The sequence below is a fragment of the Buceros rhinoceros genome, unplaced genomic scaffold (assembly GCF_000710305.1).
Source record: "Buceros rhinoceros silvestris isolate BGI_N320 unplaced genomic scaffold, ASM71030v1 scaffold14019, whole genome shotgun sequence".
Taxonomy (NCBI): Eukaryota; Metazoa; Chordata; class Aves; order Bucerotiformes; family Bucerotidae; genus Buceros; species Buceros rhinoceros.
In genome coordinates, this window is record NW_010432221.1 from 11,009 (window position 1) to 30,477 (window position 19,469).

The following is a 19,469-nucleotide window of genomic DNA, read 5'->3' on the forward strand; positions in this document are numbered from 1 at the left end:
ATGTACCCGTAATTCTAAGAAAGCAGGAATTCCAATGAACAGAAGCATCATGTATCAAACCGGTTTAATGAAGGTACAGTTGAGGCTCACTGTACATTTGGTAGCGCATGGTTGTGTTCATTCACAGACTGAGTTCTGTATACAGGCAGTGACTTTTAGTTAATAGAAAAAAAATGTATTTCTTTTCACTGAAAATGTCTACTGGCCTTGAACGAGAATCGTGGTGTTCTCTTGGTTATTGGAAACAGTGCTTTTAGCATGTGTTTAGCATTTTTGATTTAAACCAACTAAAGTTCCCTGTTGAATTGCTGCATTCCACTACTAATGGTAGCGGTGGAGTTCTTCTGTAGATGTAACTCCATGTTGATAGGCAAGTTACTAGAAATACTTCACGATTTTGGAGCTGGATTACTGTGATCAACCTCAGATAATTACGGTGAAGCTGGTGATACTTCTTGATAGCAGGTTCCTGATACTAAGTCTGCCATGGTTTTGTGTGTTTCTTCAGAATATTTTACTAGAAGAAGAGTATGCAATGTGAGCAGGGTAACTGGCAAACAAAAATAGATCATGTTTTTTAAAAAAACTCATTTTTTTTTCAGAAAAAAATAGTTCCACGAGAATACTTTTTGTATATTGGCAGTTCACATGCCCTCTTTCCTCTGTTTTTTGTGTCTTGCCCATTTCAGGGCCTTATTTAAGGCTTTGGTTGTTTTATGTTCTTTTGTGGGTGTGTGGTGTGTTGTTAGTACAGTATTTCAGTTTCTTGTTTTATTTTGTCCCAAGCAAGACGACTTCTGAATTGTTCAAGCTGAAAGGAACCTGTTATTTTCTATGTGTTTCTCTTTGGAATTCTGTATTTCTTTCCCTCCCTGCCCCAGGAGAAATTGTATTATGGCTTAGAATTTGCAGGGCTGACATCCCTCCCTCCTTGTCTGTCATTAAAAAATACTTATTTTTCTGCCAGCCTGAAGCTGTTAAATGCAGTTTGAGAATTTTTGTTACCAAGCTATACGTATTTTTTCAGTTTCCATGAGCTGGAAGTCAGTGGGGAAAGATAACTCGTATATTCAGAATTCAGACTTTTCCTGACATAACTATCTCAGTCAGGAAGAACAGCATCCCTGACACTATCCTTGTGGTGTTAATGTATAATTTACTAACCTCACTTGTTCTTGGGTCCGTATCGAGATCTGTTTTTATAGCTGTGTTGTGGGGTGCGCTGGTATAGCTAGGGTGGAAGGCTCCTGGTGTGGTTGTAACTTTCAGGAGTGATTGAAGCCAAGAGCTGAGGAAGATTTTAAGAGAAACTGGATGTTGGTGTGGGTATGGTAAGAGGCTAAAAGCATAGCTGTAATTTCTTTTCTAGCTTGTCCTGTGGGATAGTGTACTCCTTCTAATTTGGTGGTTTAGAATGTGTGCCTGAAGTAGCTCCATTTATAGAAAGGAGACCCTCCTGCTTAATTTAAGTCTTTATTTATCAATTCTACTTTTATTATTTTCTCATTGTTCCAGTGTATTAAATTCACTGTTGATTTCACAGATTTCTAATAGATAAGTTTCATGATTGAACTTCCATATTAGAAACCATTGGTGTATTAAACATGAGCAGCTGTTGTTTGTTTTTATTTTTTTAAGTGAAGTATGTTTATTTCAACTCTTTGTGAAAACTTGGTAAACACTGTTTGACTGTTCCTGTGTACAGTTTTTTTGGAGGTCGGGAGGTATTTGTCCGTAAAGTCCATAGTGAGGTAAGATTTGCAGTAAACCAAGAACAGGCTGGGGGGAGGTTGATCTTGTTTAGTGTTTTTTAAATTGTGATGAACCCAGCTGTATTTTCCTGTGCAGAGCCTATCATTGCAAATAGCTGTGCTGGGTGCAATGCTGTACCTAGTCCTTGGTCACAGCATCCTGAGTGGGGCTGACCACTCCTACTGCTCTGCGGGTGAGAAGAGAGAGGTTTTAGCTGAGACTTGGAAGAGAGAGGTTTTAGCTGAGACATGCCTGTTACAGGGAGTAAAACCATCTGTCTCCTCACACCTGAAGCCAGTTAGTGGACCCATCAGCGAGTGGGTGGGACTGGGTAGAACATTTGGCTGGCTGGTGGTGGTGAAAGGCTAGAGGCATTTCTCTTTCCGATTGCTGCTGCTTGTTGCAGAAGGTACACTGGAGGTCTGGTAGTCACCTGAAGAAGAGGGGTGGCTTCTGTAATCTCCTGTTTGTGATGAGCAGTGAACTAGAGCAGAAGGATGTTGCTTCATTGTCCAAATGCTGTAAATAAAATACTGATTCTTACTCAGATTCCGTCAAGGAATATTTTAAAGATTTTAGCAAATATTTGATGAATTGTATTGTCTGGATTAGGGACAAAACTGCAAGATGTGTAGGCACCATTAACATACAATTTAGATTGTGCCTTCTGGAATGTGTGAAATAGTGAGAAGAACAAGATTTATTTACTTTATGCTAGGAGCAAACTTGATTTCCAAAAGATCCAGACCTTTATTACCTGACCTTCTAGAGAGAATTTCTTCCTCTTGTTTTGCTGGAAAGAGGGCGCGATCTCATAACACGTATTCAGGCTAGGTAGGTTTGTGTTGTGTGGAGGTTGTAGCATGGCCAAAGCCAAGGTGTGGAGTGCGATAGTGTGTACTAGTGCGTGAGTAGATGCTCAGGACAGCATTAATGTTTAATTCCAGCTCATTTTGCTGGTAGTTTCTAAGACTGTAATTATGGAGGTAGGGGTGTGCTGTTTTAATCCACTGTTGTTAACTTTTAAAGTATTCCACGTCACTTGTTAGAAATCTATCAGCAATGGTTTTCTGATAGACTATTTAGTAGCGACTTCAACTGAAGTTTGAAGTATGGAGGGTAAAACATTAATCATGTAGACCAGGGACATAGAAACAGTTTACTGGGGTTTTTTTTGCACGCTGGAAAGTAGTGACCAGGCAATCCTTCATTGCCAACAATTCATAATGGAGATGTGTCCACGTTGTTGCTCTTCCCCTCTGATGCCAGTTGACAAATGGGGGTATTTCTTTGAAAACAGGGTGGGAGAGGTTGTTGTCCAAATCTTAGACGTAGGATTGCATAAAAAGGAAGAGCTTGTGCATTTTCTGTGAACTCATAAATAAAAGAATAGAGTATATTTGTCAAAATGAACCAAGTACCTTAAATACAGAAGTGCTCTTCTGAAACAGTGATTTCATCTTACTTTATGCCATCATCTCTGGTGACCCTAACCCAAATGTTATAGAACTGTAACTTCCTGTAAGGGAACCTGTTTGAACATATCTTTGTTCCAGTTTTAGTTGAGAACTAACATCTCATCTGGGAGATCTTTTAACGGGTTGGAATCTCGGTAGGACAGTGTGGTGTGGTGTTTTTTTTGTTTGTTTGTTTCTGGGTTTGTTGAGGGGAGCCTGGCACATGCTGTCAGATATTTTTGTCTTTTTTTCAGAGCAAATCTAAATTATTGTTTGGAGATGTCCTGGAGGTTTCCCAAGTCCTTCCCTGCTCCCTATGGGCAGTTAGGGGAACTAGTGAGCACAAACAACGTGGTGGAAAAAGTGTGATGAGCACAGGACAGTTAGTCATAAGGGTTTGTTATTTTCTAGTAACTGTCATCTGCTACAGTTCGGTATGTTGAGTACAATTTTATGATATAACTAAGCCAGCTCAGTGGCTTTTTGCCACAAAGCTCCCTCCTCCCCACACCCATGGTTTTTCAAAGGCAGGCACTGAAAGACACAGCAGTCAGCTCTTGCATTTGTTGATCTTTCTTCCTGAGTCAATTCAGTTGATTAACTGGTTGGATTTGATTTTGCCTGAAGGAAAAACAGCTTTTTGCTCAATTAGTGTGCCAGTTTGGCTAATGGAGGAGCCTGGTTAGTGCAAAAACAACAGAGTTTTGGAGAAGGCATGGAACCTTTTCTGGCAATGAGCTGTTGGTTATCTCAGCTGCACTGCAAGATGATAGCAGGTGATCAGAAATAAACTCTGTTTGCTACCATCTTTATGTGCTTTTTAAGGAGGTAAACTATAAATCAGAAGTTCAGCAGTCAGAGCAAGAATTCTGAGAAATGGTGCATTTAAGCCGTTGGAGAAGTCTAAGGTAAAGATTAGCATTAATCTTTTACTGGCAGACTCCATTCCAGAGCACACATGAATCTGGAGCAAAAGTAAAAATCTTGTGCTCTATAATGCGCTAGAAGAGTGATTGTCTGTACTCATCCCTACTCTGAATTAGAGACATAAATATGCAGATCTAAGGGTAATAACATGTCAGGATGGGAACAGAGGAATGGACAAGTGAATTTCAGTGAAGCTTTTGGAAGGATCTCTGCTAAAGTCCTGAGAAATGATCTGCTCCTTGATATTATAGTACTTGCAGGTAATCATATGTGAACTCTTATCTTAGAAAATAAGCTTCCAGAGTAGTTTCACTCCATATTTTTACATGGAGGTTATCTGCTGCCATGGCTGTACTGTCATGCTAGTACTTCACATCTCTCTGTGAGCTGGGCTGGTTTGTTAAGCTGTCAGGTGACTAACCAAAATATACCAAATTGTATAAAGTTCTGCTCAGTTAGCAAGCCGATATGAAAAAGAGGGTTTTTTTGATCCCCGTCTTTTTCATCCATGCATAGTGTGTATTCCTTGCTAATAACTTTGTATGAGTCCAGCCATAGAGTTTTAGTTTTATAGAGTACCTGGATTCTTCCACTGCAAGAAAAGATGTCTAGTAAAAATCACGGAAAACAAAAAAATATATACCTGTCAGCAGTTCTAAGAAAAGTGAAGCTTTATTGCAATATAATATTGCTACTACAACATTGTGCATATTTTGTTTGAAAGTAAAAGCACACCGTGATTGCATGCACAAGTGTTAATTAGCTTTGTTCCCCACATTGGTGCTGAAACACCATTTTAGCTTCTGTGATGTAAAGCAATTAAGCATCTCCTTGTTTAATACCTATCAATATATGTCTGTTTTCATGTATAATAATCAAAATCCAGTAATTCAGTAAATGAATATTACTGACTCTTTTTAGAGGCAGTACTTCTTCATATTCTGTTGTGAATATGTCATTATCTTTAACCACTTAATTAGCGTTTCTGTGCTTATTTTTTCTCTGTTAAGTAGGAATAATAATCACTGCATTAAAAAAGACTTGATTTTTAATGTGTTTTCAGATATTAAAGTGGTTTATTTAAATCAAATGAAATAAATGAAATGTTTCAATCATTCTCTTGCAGTCTTCATTTATTGAGATAATTTGCGTTAAATGTTACATTCTTTATTACTGGAGGGAATCTGTCATAGCAGTTTTATGTAGATTTTAGTGGAGTAGAGCTTGACAGACAGTGAGTTGATTTTGAAATGTACTGGCTGTAAACACTACTGTGCTGGCGAAAGAATCTGAATTAAGCCATCTCAAACTGAAGAGAGCTCTCTTGTTCTCTATTTTATAGTTTGTGTTGCTGTCACTTGATAGTAACTGGCTTCCAGTGAGGTGGTTAGTTGCTTCAAAATAATTTGAGTTCTTGTGTGAATTTAATTAGCAATATTTGTTCATCTTGGAAGTATTTCAGCAGTTGATAGTGCACAATATATAAAAACAGTGAAATCTTTTTCCTTTTCCTTAATGTGGTCAGTATTAATTACATTCTTCCCTTTTCTCTAGTTAAAGTACCTCGTAATTTTCGCTTGTTGGAAGAACTTGAAGAAGGGCAGAAAGGAGTAGGTGATGGGACAGTAAGCTGGGGCCTTGAAGATGATGAAGATATGACACTCACCAGATGGACAGGAATGATTATTGGGCCACCGAGGGTAAGTGTGATGAATTACAATGTTTTTAAGTTTGTAGGCAAGACAAAAGGCAAAAAAAAATTACTTTGCAGTGTAAAGGAATTAGTTAAAATTCAGCGTGTGAAGTTGTAGAAACACTGTATATTCATGTGAGAATTAATCACTTCCTGGCATAGAAGTAAGTGTCTAGTCTAGCCTCCCCTAGTACATATGTCTGCAGCTGGCTGTATAAGCCAGTTGTGATTAGAGACTGACTACTGAGTTAGCAATATGTTCAGTCAGCATGTCCACCATTACTACACGTAAGTGTACAGTGATAGTACAGTAAACAGGGTACCTGTCTTCCCACAGTTTATTGTATGTGCCTAGTAATTTAATTTCCGTGCTGTAGTAAACCAGCAATGTATTTTCAACTTGTACAAGTTTTATCAACTAGTCTGTCACTGTAGCAGTTTATGCATTTCAGTTGAACCATGCCTAAAGATCATGCAGTTTTTAATTACCCCTAATAAGATAAAATATATACCCAAAGTTCAAATCCTTGTAAGTTCTGTAGAATGTCATCTAGTCTGGTAAAACCTGCAAGAGAGGTAATCATCTCTTGTGTTTGAGTATCAGCCTCATGAGATATGAATGGGCTCGTCTTTGCTTGACTTTTGTGCGCGCTCATGAGTTACAATATGATAAGAGGGATCACTGTGTGAATGAGAACTTTAAATGAGTATACTTCAAGAAGCTCTAAGTTAACCTTTCACTGCTAACGTGAGGTTACGATCTTTTGTGTCCTTCAGTGCTGCAGGGATTATTGAAGAGCTATCCAAGACAACCACTGAGATCAGAACTCAGCCTCGAGGAAGATAATACCTTCCAGAGTAACAGAGTTCCAGAGTTAGTTTCAGTGTAATTCAAGCTCCTTTCAGAAGTCAGTTAGTTACAGCTTGCAGCAGATTGTTTTGAACATCTGCATAATTGTGCTGAGCTCCTAAGATTTGGGTGCATTTGAGAGAGAACCCATTTAAAATATAAGCGTAATGGTGGTACTGGCTTCTGTGGAATCTCAGTGTTTGAATTCCTTCTGAAGAAGGTGTGCGGTCTTACGGGTTTTGAAGAGAACTTGCAAATGTGAGCTATCCAAAACAGTGTCTCCCTGGCTCCCCAACAGCTTCCAGAACTGCCTGTGACTGGTTTCTGGTTCAACCTAAGGCAGACTCCTAACGCATCTTTGAAGGGAGTAATTATTATGTAGGAGCCCGTATGTTCTAAAAGTTAAAATAAAAAAACCCAGCCACCTGGGATGCACTTTTAATTCTGCTCAATTTATATTGCTCTTATTTTATTTTCTTTATGGAAGAGTGCAGTCAAGTAGCATTTTGGGACATTTCAGGGACGTGCAGTCTTGCTGATAGAATGACTTGCAGTATGTGGTGGTTGTAGAAAGTGAAAGCCACCAGCTCCTAGGCCAGTTGGTGGCACCTTCTGAAGAATTGCATATCCAGTTTCGGGGTTTGTGGAAGATGGGGGTTTTGGCTGAGTTATGTAGGTAGTGTGCAGTTAGGGCACAGAGAAAGTTCCTAATACTGTCTGCAGCGTGAAGGTTTTCACGTATGTGGCTCCTCTAAAGCTGTGCAAAAATTGCTTTATCAGGTTTTTTCTTATTCATTTGAAAGGTGAACCAGCATAGAGGGAGGAGAGGAAGATGTGGTTTTGATTTAAAGGAAACATTTTTCAGACACCATCCCCCCCCACCCCCGAACAGGTTTTCAGGTTTTTTGGGGAGCTGGCTGGTGATGCTTGGCTTGCAGTAAAGCAATGACTTGAAAAACAGAGGAAACTTGAGAAGCCACCTGGATAGGAATAAAGGAATGAGAATGAGCGCCGTTCTTAGGAATTTTCAGAGGTGTGAGCGGTGTATATACATTTTGGCCTATTTCCGCTATAACTGACAGCTGATTTCCCTCTCTGGGGAAGTAAATAGTTTTATCTGTGTGAATCATGGTAATTTTTGTTACCGTGTTTTCTTGTCATGGTAACAGCTGTGTTACCTGTAGCAGGACAAGATTACTTTTATTTTAATGGAAAAGAATAATACAAACCCTTTTCTAACAAAGGATGTCCTGCTTTGCCTTGATTCTTTCTGACCCACTTGCTGCTCAGTCTCTGGCTTTTTGAAATTACAGGACATGGTTAGGGTGCTTCAGTCATCCAGTCTCCATTCTGCCTTTTAACTGACCACGGAGTGGACCACTGTTTGGTTACTTGACCGTGTGGTTGATACTTCTGTTTGGAGAGAGTGACAAATGCCTCATGTAGAATTGCTTAAAGATGGCACTTTTGGAAAGTTCAGAGGCATGTTACTGTGTTTGGTTGGTGTTGGGTGTCTCTGTTGTGCCAATGAAAAAGCAGATGTAGAACTGGGGTTTATCTTCCTTTTGGAAGATAAACAAGATTAAACAAAACAGAACTGCATTAATTTCTAACTGGACTTTCTCAAAGTATATTTATTTGCACTTAGAACGATCTCTTCCCTGGTCACAGCAAACTAGCTGTCACTTTGTTGTCCAAAGTTCATAAAGCCTTTAGGAAACCAAGCAGTCCTCGGCTATCAAAGTCGCAGATACCTTCTGGACTGTTAATTGTTTCCAGAATAATTTTTTTGCAGATACTGTTTTCATCTTGTTCTTGGTTGTGTCTTAACTGTTGGGTTATTAGTTGTTTTGGGAATGCAGGAGGGTATGAAGGAAAAGAGTAAATGTGAATTAAAAAAAGAATTGTGTTCTGTTAAACCTTGTGTACGGTATAGTCAATGAGTAGTGTAATTTATACATATTCATCAAGTAATTGATAAAACCGAAACAGTGGAATATCAATCTGTAATCCAAGACCATCAATTGGTGCATAATATTAACAGATTTATAATTATTTAATATTTCTTCATCTTTATTCCTCTTGCCTTTGCTTTGTTTTCTTATTTATTCATATTCAGCTTTCAGTAAGATGCATTAGTCTGTGTTTTTGCTTTCTAGACTAACTATGAAAACAGAATATACAGTCTGAAAGTAGAGTGTGGACCTAAGTATCCAGAAGCACCTCCTACAGTTAGATTTGTAACTAAAATTAATATGAATGGAATAAATAATTCCAATGGAATGGTAAGTTGAAATGGTAAGATCAACCATGTTGTTAATCTGTACTATAGATTATTTTTGTGAAAAAACAAGATGAGCAATACGCATGTGGGAAAGAGCTTTTATATTTCAATTTTCCAGTATATGTGCTTTGAATCAAATTTTCATTGCCTGCTACTTCAAATCTGTAGGTATTTACAATATTAGTAGTTTGTAGTGGCTTATTGATGAGGCAAGCATTCAAACAGTTGTTTCTTTTAAATGAAGTTGGAGATTTTATTTTTGAACAGAAAAAAATAAGTGTTTAAGCCATGTATATGTATATTCCTTGTAATACCCTTAAAAAAGGGATTAGATTCGTATTTTAACAGGAGTATTACAAACCTTATCTGATGTTTCCATTAATTAAAACATGGAGGTTATTCCTGGTGAGTCTCACTCTGGATGTAGTAACTTACTGGTAATGAACTGATGTATTTAAACTCTTTATTTTCTTTATGCTGGGTTTGTTCAAATCCAAGGTGATTCTGAGCTTCAGTCTTAAGATCTTTTGATACAGGTGGTAATCACTTTCATTTTTAAAGATGAATTTGTAGTGAGTTACTTTCCCTGGTCCCACAGTTAGGTTGGAATGAGTTCATGTACCTGAGTAATGAATGGCAGCAGCTCAAGCTAGTTTGTTACTCCATTATTCATGAGATGCTTTAATCCTATGAGTAAGTTGCTCTGCAAGAAAAGGTGCGAGCTGCCTTGCATTTACCGTGGCATATGCATATGTCAGCAGTATTATATCACAGTTGTCCATGTGTATGTTTGTCTTTAGTGAATGCGGAGTAATTGGATTAAGCTGATAGTTAAAGGTGAGTCGGAGGGCATCTTCGGATTGTAAATAATTGGCAAGATTTAAAAGAAAGATGGACTTGCATTTGTGTAATGACCAAATACTGAAATGCGAAGCTTAAGCATCTCAATGACTGTAGCAGAGGGAATGGTTCTCCGGGGTTCATTTGAGGTGTTTTAGGGTTGGTCATCCAAAGCCAGTGCACTAACACTTCAGAAATAATCTACAATTAATTTGGAAGTTCTTCTTGCACAGCCAACAATTTTACTCTATCTGAAGATCTTACTAAAATTGCTCTCTACAAACGAGCTGTTGCCTTTCTTCACAACCGTGGCCTGTTGCCTACATACATACTTCTAATAAGAGGTTGTGACTAGGAAAAGCTGCTGATCTGGAATGCAGCAGAGCTTTTGGTATGTTTGTAATACTATTTTCACGGCTGTCTCTGGTAACCTGTGTTATTCTGAGTCAGTACAGAAGTATGCTCTGGTTGCTTCATCTGTGTGCACCTGACAGTACAGGTGCAGGTTTCTGGAAGCAGAGTCTCAGACCTGCAGAGCCTGAAGACTCTTGTTTACTGTGCCAGTTGCCTTGAGCTTTTGTTTGGAAAAGTCCACACTCCCTTGGCTGAGGAGCAGGGTGAATCCTGTGACAGGAACTCTGGTCGTTTTAAAAGCATGTTTTAAAATTTTTATTTTAATAAGTTTATAAGCTTATACGAAACCTTAATTCAGTTTTCCCCCAACAGTTCTATACACTAGTATGCAAATGCATAACTTAGTTTTTAATGGGTTTAAATAAGTCTCGATAGTTTTCATAACTAATGAATTTAAAACACATTTGTTATGTTACTTTTAATGTGCCCATTGTCCCGATATCTTGTGGTTTTAGCTTATTTCGCCATTATGCTCAGCAGATTTCTCCTCACTAAAATCTGTGAGATAAACCGAAGGGCACGTTCCTTATCCTGGAACAATTCATGTTGCTGCTTTCTCTTTTATAGTTCCTTCTTGTTTCTTCCAAGCTTCTTGCCCACTTTCTGGTCGCCTTTTGGTTTAATAGCTCACAAGTGATTTGCTGCATTCTTCGACTGAACGACAGGGTTTCATCTTCAGACAAGCTCTGCTGTCCGTGCTTCTGCAGGCACCCTGTTTTTTAACATGTGGGCAGCTTTTGATCGTACTGCCTGTAGGTGTCATGAAAGAGTTGGTGACTTGCAGAAAAGAGCCCCAGGATGAACAGCAACCAAATGGTCTGTGTTGCAGTGTTATCATACTACTCAAAACATTTGCATTGTTGTTGAGCTATGCTTTGCGGGAGGTGTGTGCCAGTTAAGACCTGAGGAAGAGCAGGGCCCCCAGCCTGAGTTTAGAGGGTGATAATTTCTGTTGAGTTGGAGTGGGAATGGCAGAGGGGAGGAATGGATGTGTTCTAGAGTTTCTGGGCGACCGAGGAAGCTCCTTTCATACTGCCCTCTTGACAGTGGTTCTCCACCTTCCTGGCTTATAAGTCCCTTTACGCTTTGTATGAGAAGTGCATGTGTGTAATAAATTTATCAATGCTGACTGTTATACGTTTGTTCAGGTATCCCAGAGATGGCTGTTCAATAAACGTAGTGAAGGAAAGGAGAAGGCTATTGCAGGACTCTTTTATCTCAAAACACTAAGGTGTTCTGAGTCAGCCTGTTGAACTGCCTTCCTTTTCTTACCTGCGAGTTCGATTTTGGCATTTTTTGCATCTCTGAGAGGGCTCTTCAGCAACCTGTATCTTGCAGGGTTTGCAGTCACTCCTGTTCATTTGGATACCATTTGCAGCTGGAAATGTTTGTTTCTTTTAAACTCACTTGGGACTCTGTGAGCTATAAACCTCTAAACTGTTGTCCAGTTGTTGCTTTAGCATGTTTATTATAAACTAAGCAGTTTGCTGCTGCTTAAAGTTATTTGGAACATTATAAACTCTGAATACCTTGCAGCATTGTGTAAAATTATTTGGTTTACCGTCAGTTGTTTAGAAAACATTATGCATTATACATGTTGCCTCCCTTGCTGTTGTTTAAACAGTACAGTGGTGTACCCCCAGAATAAAGTAGTCTTCACATTGCAATTTTCAGCTCTATTAGCTTATATTTCTCCCTCTGCGTCCCAGTATGCGTACCTAAATATTACCTAATGCTTTTGTGTGATTTGAGTATAGTTTGTCTCCATTCTTCCAAAAATCTTACCCTTGATCTTCATAAAGTGAATTTATCGTGCACTAACTTGGGACTAAATTCTGCAACACACAAGACGGAACCTGAGCCAAAATCTTTACTGCTGCAGGATGTCAGGAAAAACGTTGGTGACTCGCACAATGAAGACTTGAGATAAACAGCACTGACAATTACATGTTGGAGCAGCCTGTACTCATGTAACATTCTTAGAGCAGAGTTTACGGTCTGTGAATTTGTTGTTACAAATTCCCAGCCAAGAAAGTGAAGTGGGAGGCCCTTACTTTACTGTGATCAGGTCCCTGTTGTGATGTAGCCAGTGAGCGTGGAATTGCATTGTTTGAACAGCACAAACAGGTGACTGGTGGTTTTGTGCTGTAGCTGAAGCCAGATCTCCAAACTTGAAAGGGAGCCTACAAAAGCAAAGCTGAGAAGTGAGGAGAAGTCAGGCGGTATGACAGCAGAAGATGGGTGTTCATTTGGGGAGTCCCAGAGCAGCTGCCTTTACAGCCATTTTTTACTAACTCAGCCTTTACCTGACAGATGACTATATCAGTTTTCTTTCTCAAACCTACCGAAACCTAAACCTACCTTTTTCGGTAGTGTGCAGTAGCCCTCTTCCTGCCCATGGGCTGGAACTTTGCAGTCGCACAGCTGTAGGCCTCTCTGTCTTCTGAAGTTCCATCTTGCAGGGGCTGAGTGGCCAGGACTTACCTGGTGCTAAAACAATCCCCAAGCTGATTTTCAAATGCTGACTTTCCTATGGAAACCTCCCTGTTACAATGTAATTGTGTAAATTGTCCCACAGGTTTTATAAACGCATAGGAGCAGCCCCCTGTCCTTTCCTTTCAGTTCATATTCAGATTGGTAAGTGACGTACAGAAATCTTCACGGCTCCATACGATGACTTACTGTAAGAAGGATGCAAAGAACTAAGAAATGTCCAAACATGATGAATCGGTTATTTCAGTATTTCAAGCTCTTTCTCAGTATACGTAGTGACTCTTGGTGTGTCAGAACCATCATGTAATCTTGACATGAAGTCAATCGCTAACGATACTTGTAGTAAGGGAATAACAGGAGACATTTTCCTTTAGAAAGTTGTTGTATGAACTCTTGCGTGGCAGTTCTTTTAAAGAACTGAGGAAAACCCAGATGTGTATATTGCCATAATGAAAGTGATGACCTTTTCCTTTTTGGTGGTAATTTGAATTGAATAAAGTTTACAAGATATGGCTGCAGTTTTGCAGTGAATGGTTCGCTGATCTCCTCCCCCCACCCCTTTTCCTTCTCACTAATGTCAGTATCAGCACAGATGGAAGGGTCCTCTTGCATGGATTTCATTGCAGAATCTGTATCTGTGTGTAAGTATGAGATTGTTTTCCTTCAGATGTTTTATGAACAGGGACTTCATGCCACAGAGAGAGCCTCGGGGAATGCTTAGACCCTTCCTGTAGAACAATTAGGTCAAAAGCAGTTATTTCTGTAGAGATCTTGCATTTCATCGTAACTTACAGCTCTCTCTTCTTTCTCCAGGTGGATGCACGGAGCATACCAGTGTTAGCAAAATGGCAAAATTCTTATAGCATTAAAGTTGTACTTCAAGAGCTAAGACGTCTAATGATGTCCAAAGAAAATATGAAGCTTCCACAACCTCCAGAGGGACAAACTTACAACAATTAATTTTAGCTGATTCTCAAACTTCTGTCTTAAAACAACAACCTTCTACTCATGTTAATGTCTTGATTGAATCTCACAATGCAAACACCCACACATTAAAAGAATTTCAGCTGGTATACATGACCTGGACATTTGTAAGAATATATATAATATATGTATGCCCAATATGTTTTCAGGCACTATGGGAGAAAAAGGCAGCACAATTATTTTTTTTCTCTTATCGAGGCACTGTCATTTAAGCATAAGCCTGAAACAGCCTAAAATTGGAATTCAGGTTTTACAAGATGAAAGCATGACAGAAAGTGTCAGATTGCTGTGGAATAATATATGTTTCTGAAAATATAAATGGCATGCTTTATCCATCTTGCTTAGTAAAAGAGCTGCAGTTCAATTTGTTTTAAAGTAGCAGGTACAGTGAATACCGTTGCTCATCTTGTTTAATTTCGCAAGGGTGTGGGTGCCGACTACTAGTAGTGTCACAAAGTATGTTCAGGATTGTTTTGATACCTGTATTTATAAAACGGGGGGATTAATTTCTGTTAAGCAGCTCCTGTGTGTTACATGTATCGGACATGGCAAATATTTGTTTACAGTCTTTGTTCTAATAAACCATGCATTTAAGTTTTAGTGAAACAAAGGAAATGTATGGATATGTGATTGAGATTTAAAGTTAGTCTTAAAATGTAAATAAAATGTGGAAAGTGTCTGAGGCTGTGCCATTTCTATAATAGTGATGTAATATATGTACAGGACCTTGCAGAAGTAGTGGAAAGCCAAACATAATATTGCTGCTGGTTTTAACGTGCACCTTTTATTCTTAGCAGTTTTGTATGCTTAGTTTACTTGAGACGTCAAGGTATTCCGTTTGTGGCAGGGGAGTAAGTTCTGTCACCTGTAGCAGCGCTTCTTTAGACAGGCTTGCACTTCTTAAAAGAACAACAGAACAGCCACCCCAAAATAAAACCAAGCCCCCCTTGCCTACCCACCTCCCCTTCACCTCCAGATTCTTTTGAGAAATGAGCACTTTGCTTACGTGACCTCTGAGCAGTTTTCAGACCATGTTGCTCAAGTCTGTCCTGCTTCTCAGTCCTCTGTCTTGCTTTTGCAGTTGCTGCCCTGATTCTTACCTTCTTGCAGCTTTTCCTCTTATGTTTCCTGCCTTTTTTTGTTGTCTGTTCCACTTCTGCCATTTCCGAAACACACAAAGAAGAGACTTCAAGAAGCTTTAATAAAAATTACACCTGTGGTACTGATCATCATGTTTCCATCTCATTCCATGTGTCATACGCCATGAGCCTGGTGTCTTCGTAGCTGGAATGCTTTCTGCCTCTCCTGCAGTTGTTGGTCCGTTTTCTCGGTGTATTCTGTGTGGTGGGAGCACTGGTTTTGGTTCTGTTACTGATTTCTCATCAGAAAGCAGTTCCCGTTGTCCTTTTGGAAATTACACCTTGCCGCCCCCCCTTTGGAAAACGCAAGCCGTTGTTTGTTTGGGTGAGAACATGTAACGTTGGTAGCGAGTCAGCTGTTCGCATTCAAAATGTTATGTAGCGGTTCTTTCGCAAAAGTGAATCTGATCAAAAGCCATCAGCAGCCAGGTAGCTTTCTCTGATATGCCTTTGCCTCTTTCTGATGTAAAGAATGAACCTTTCGAAGCAATAAACTAGGTGTTCTTCTTTTGAACGGAAAGGTTGAATTAGTATTTGTCGGTTGATGCTTTTTGAACAAATCGGACACTTCCAGAAGTGGTGGATTTGTAGCTGCCAGCTACCTCGTGTCTGTATTTATATGACATATCATTTGTGACGGTGCGGCTGAAGTGCATTACAACATTTTCTTACTTGATTTAATTTGAATGATTTTGATGCCATTAAATCTTTTTTTCTTACACTAACACTGCTAATCGATATTTAATCAATTAAAATAATGGAACTCTACAGTTCTGAGATGTGAATTTTTGGGAAAATTTCAGTATAAACCGTGGAGAGAATGAGAAATAACTTGTTAGACTATTAGATGGTTGGTAAGAGGATTTAAGAGACTGACTTACGGAGCATGGAAAAGGGCTGCTTGTTTGCTTGGTTGTATGTGGTGCAGGTTGATCCCACAACAGCTACTCCTCCTTGTCTGTGCTCTAACCATTTGTGTCTGGAAATCTGCATATCCAGCTGTACGCAGATACATTTGGCAGAAGAAAAAAAAGGAAAAAAAATAACGAACCTGGTGGAGGGAGTTGACCTGGTCTCTGACCCCTGGGTATGTAATACAGAGGGTGACTGTGACAATATTCTTGTGGTGGTTTTAAGCGTGTTGGTTTTTCCATTTTACTCACACTGGGACAAGGCTAATTATGACATTTAAAAATGTCTTCGGCTACTGCATGAAGTTGAGAGTCTCCTCAAAACTCTTTTATTACCTGAAGAAGACTTTGAAGCACTGCTCTCCTCCCGGAAGGTTAAGTTGTTTTACAGGTACCCATGTCTGATCAGGGTTGACTTAGTAATTGGTCTTCTCATGTACTTGTGGTTTCTCTTACACAACCTGCTCAGAGGCCAGAATTTTAATTTTCTTCCTACAAGTGTCTAATTTGCGCTAGGTTCTTTTGGCAAGATTTGACTTTGCTTGGTTTTTTTTCTTCTCAGAACTGGCTTTGTACATCTTGTGGAGCAGAGCACCATTTTAAGCCAGTTGCGTGAGGGGCAAAGTGCAGAAGGTTGTTTTTTTAAAAAAAAAAGTAAATTTGCATGTTGGTCATCAGCTGGGATTTAAACTGGCTGTGCTCTGGAGCATCGCCAGAGTTGTGTTTTGGTTGGTTGAGGGAGGGATAAGTTTGCTACAAAGCAAAGAAAAAACCCCAAAGATACTGTGATTTGTGCTTCGTATGCAACGAGCAAACCTCTGGAAATATCCACGTGACAAATACTGTGCCTTACTCGTTGGTAAATTAAAGTATGTAAATGATTGCAAGGTGTGCGTCTACAAGTGTCTTGACTGTGCTCATCTTGCCGATAGCCAGTTGACACCCAGTCAGAGTCAGGAACAAATCCCACAGCTATTCTGAAAGAAAGCGATAATGCACGTTCCTCCTAAATGTTTGTCATTGTATAGGGGTTCCCTAAACGAAAACTTTAGTGCCTCCTGTGACAATGGATCAACCATATCGATAATAAACTGTGTAATTTAGACAAGTACTCGTGTTTTACATGGTTGCCTGTGTGGTGAGTTTGTGGAAATGTGTTTCCTATTTAGTAGCTTTCGGGACTGATTGAGTTCCTAGCACTATTGCACTCCTCTTCCTCTCCTGGTGCAGCAGGCTCAGCTAGCAGCCGCCCCGCTAGCCGTCCTGTGACAGCAGCAGCGTGTCTGGCTGCTGCTTGGGTTTGTCGCGACCTCTAGGTTTTGAAAACTCAGCCAGATTGCCTCGGTGTGGCTTGTCTCAACCACTAGAGGAGGAGGAATCAACTGGTATTAAGCAAGTACGAACGTGTGTTACTGGCTAAAAGAAGGTGACTGAAAATACTGTTGGACTTTTATTCAGGGAAATTTCTGGATAGAAGTGAAGCACTGAGATGAAATGTATTTAGCATAAATTTTTCAAACATAATGTGTGCAGAACTCTTTTGTGAAGCCTGGGAAGGTTTCTGAGGTGGAGAGGTATTGGAGGAACATGATGAATGCCTGCGGTCTTTAATAATAATAATACTAAAATAAATACCAGCTTCTGGCGTGTTAACACTTCTGGAGTTTAACACTCCAGCTTCTGGAGCGTTAACGTGGTTTGTAACGTGTGTGTATATGTATATTTAATACTAAATATCTTCCGTTCAGTGGATCACCGGCTGTAAATGAATGTAAGTGAATTCCAGTCTATAAAATAGGTGGTGCTCACAGAATTGTTTTGGTTGCAGGAGACCTTTAAGATCATCAGCTCTCGAGCAGCGTTCCTGTACTCCATGAATTTTTTCCAGTCCTTACCATTTTAAAAGAGCGATAAATACAAAAAGCCTTTTATTTTTTACACTGATGCTGAGTTATGTAAGTGGATAACTTAACGGAGGGTGTTGAGATAATGCACAAATAGCCAGTGCTTGGGACCTCTTGGTACATAGTGCATGTTTTCCATATTGATCTATGGCTTTTCACCGTTTCTTAGCGGAAGCATCCCAACCTTCTGCTTTTAATGTATGCAGTATGGATAAAATGTAAACATGGTTTTCTAATGTACAAACTATGTAGTTTGGGTTTAAAAAACCCCAACAACCTGTTGTTTGTGAACTCAAATACTGAAGGAATGGCCGTGCAGACATAAACAAGATTTTCATCAGCCGCTTTGTGCTTGTTCCCGCTCCGCTCCCTGGGGATAATTCAGGATGTGTAGATGTGCAGATTTAACATGTTGGCTGTTTTCATTTGAAATTATTTTATTACTCTTAACATACTGGCTGTTTTCATTTGAAATTATTTTATTACTAATATTATGAAGCATGTAGGAATGAGGAAGGTGGGGGGAGGGATTTGATTTCCCTCTGCAATTTCTGTTTAATCAATAGAATTTTTAAAATAAAATACCAAGAAAAGAAGTGACTTGGTGGAGGTGAACACATCTGTCACTGACTTGACTAGAGACTAGACGGTGAAAAGTTGTCACAGGTTTAAAAGCTGTTACAATTACAATAAGAGCAGCTCAGACAGAAGAGCTGAGTTGTTATAATGCAGATGTGGAAGAGAGTGTTTCTAGTGGTCTCCTCAGTGTCATGGAAGTTCGGTCAATATGGGAGAGGTGGTTGAGCCTCACAGAATGGCTTTGGGCAACAAGCTACCACTTGGACTTCCTTAAATCCAGCCTGACAGGACTTAACCCCGTTCTGTTCATTGTTTCACTTGTTTGAGATAGAGTATTCCTGCACTGAAAATGGTTAAACGCTCTGGTGATGTACAGCGGGTTGAGATGACTCTGTTTGTTTTAGGCTTTGATATGCAAAACTTGGCCATGTGAGCAGCTGTGTAAACCAAAACCGTGGAAGTGTGTGATGCTGGTGGCTGCCTCTTCAGGTCCCGGTTGGTCCCAGTGATTGCTGATGGGCAGTGTGAATAGAGTCAGAAAAGTCTACGCTAAAAGCTCTTTGCTTTTGTCACGGTATTGGGCCTTTCCTGGCCAACAGTTTCTCCCACCGTTTGTTGTTTGCTGGACTGACTTTCAGGGGAGAACATTATCTCTTGTTTCAGTGGTGTGACACGCTTTGAACTAGGGGACCATCCGCTTCTGAGAAACCTCTAAAATAGCTCCTTGCAACAACATCACAGTGTCGGGATTCGTGGAGACAGTCATAGTCACCTTGGTTTGTGTTTGCTGAAACCGTTTCCTGGCGTAGGTACGTTTTTTCTGTATTGAGATGCGCAGATTAAATTTACGATCTTGTGTGTTACTCCTGACCTGTATCAATATATTAGAATTGTTACAGCCCTGTCAGAAATTGTTCCAAAGGTCCCTGTCCTTACAGTTAGCATCAACCATATGAGTCCTTGCATTTACAGCAAAATTCTCACGCTAAGTTAGTGCTGTACCTTCATTCCTTAAATGCTGTAACTGTGAAGTACTGAAATAATGTGAAATGAAAATTTTTAGCCGCAGTGTTTCTCTATCGCTACTCAATCACTACGATAATTGTTTGCTTCCTTGAGCTGTCATTCAGACTGCGCATTAAACACTCATTGTTTAAAGCCTTTGAGTGTCACCTCAATTAGTAGTGTGACGGGATTGATCTTGCAGAGTGGGACGCTGTGAATGGAGTGCTGCTTCGGAAG

The 19,469-nt window shown here is 39.7% G+C and overlaps 1 protein-coding gene across 1 annotated transcript; it reads left to right on the top strand.

Annotated features, from left to right (window-relative positions):
- Window positions 1–5,661: 5,661 nt before the first annotated feature.
- On the top strand, window positions 5,662–14,373 carry UBE2V2 (ubiquitin-conjugating enzyme E2 variant 2; the record flags this gene model as incomplete). Its single annotated transcript, XM_010143699.1, has 3 exons — window positions 5,662–5,836; window positions 8,839–8,964; window positions 13,524–14,373. Coding segments are annotated over 3 exons (448 nt in total), but the record flags the coding sequence as incomplete, so codon positions are not given.
- Window positions 14,374–19,469: the final 5,096 nt, after the last annotated feature.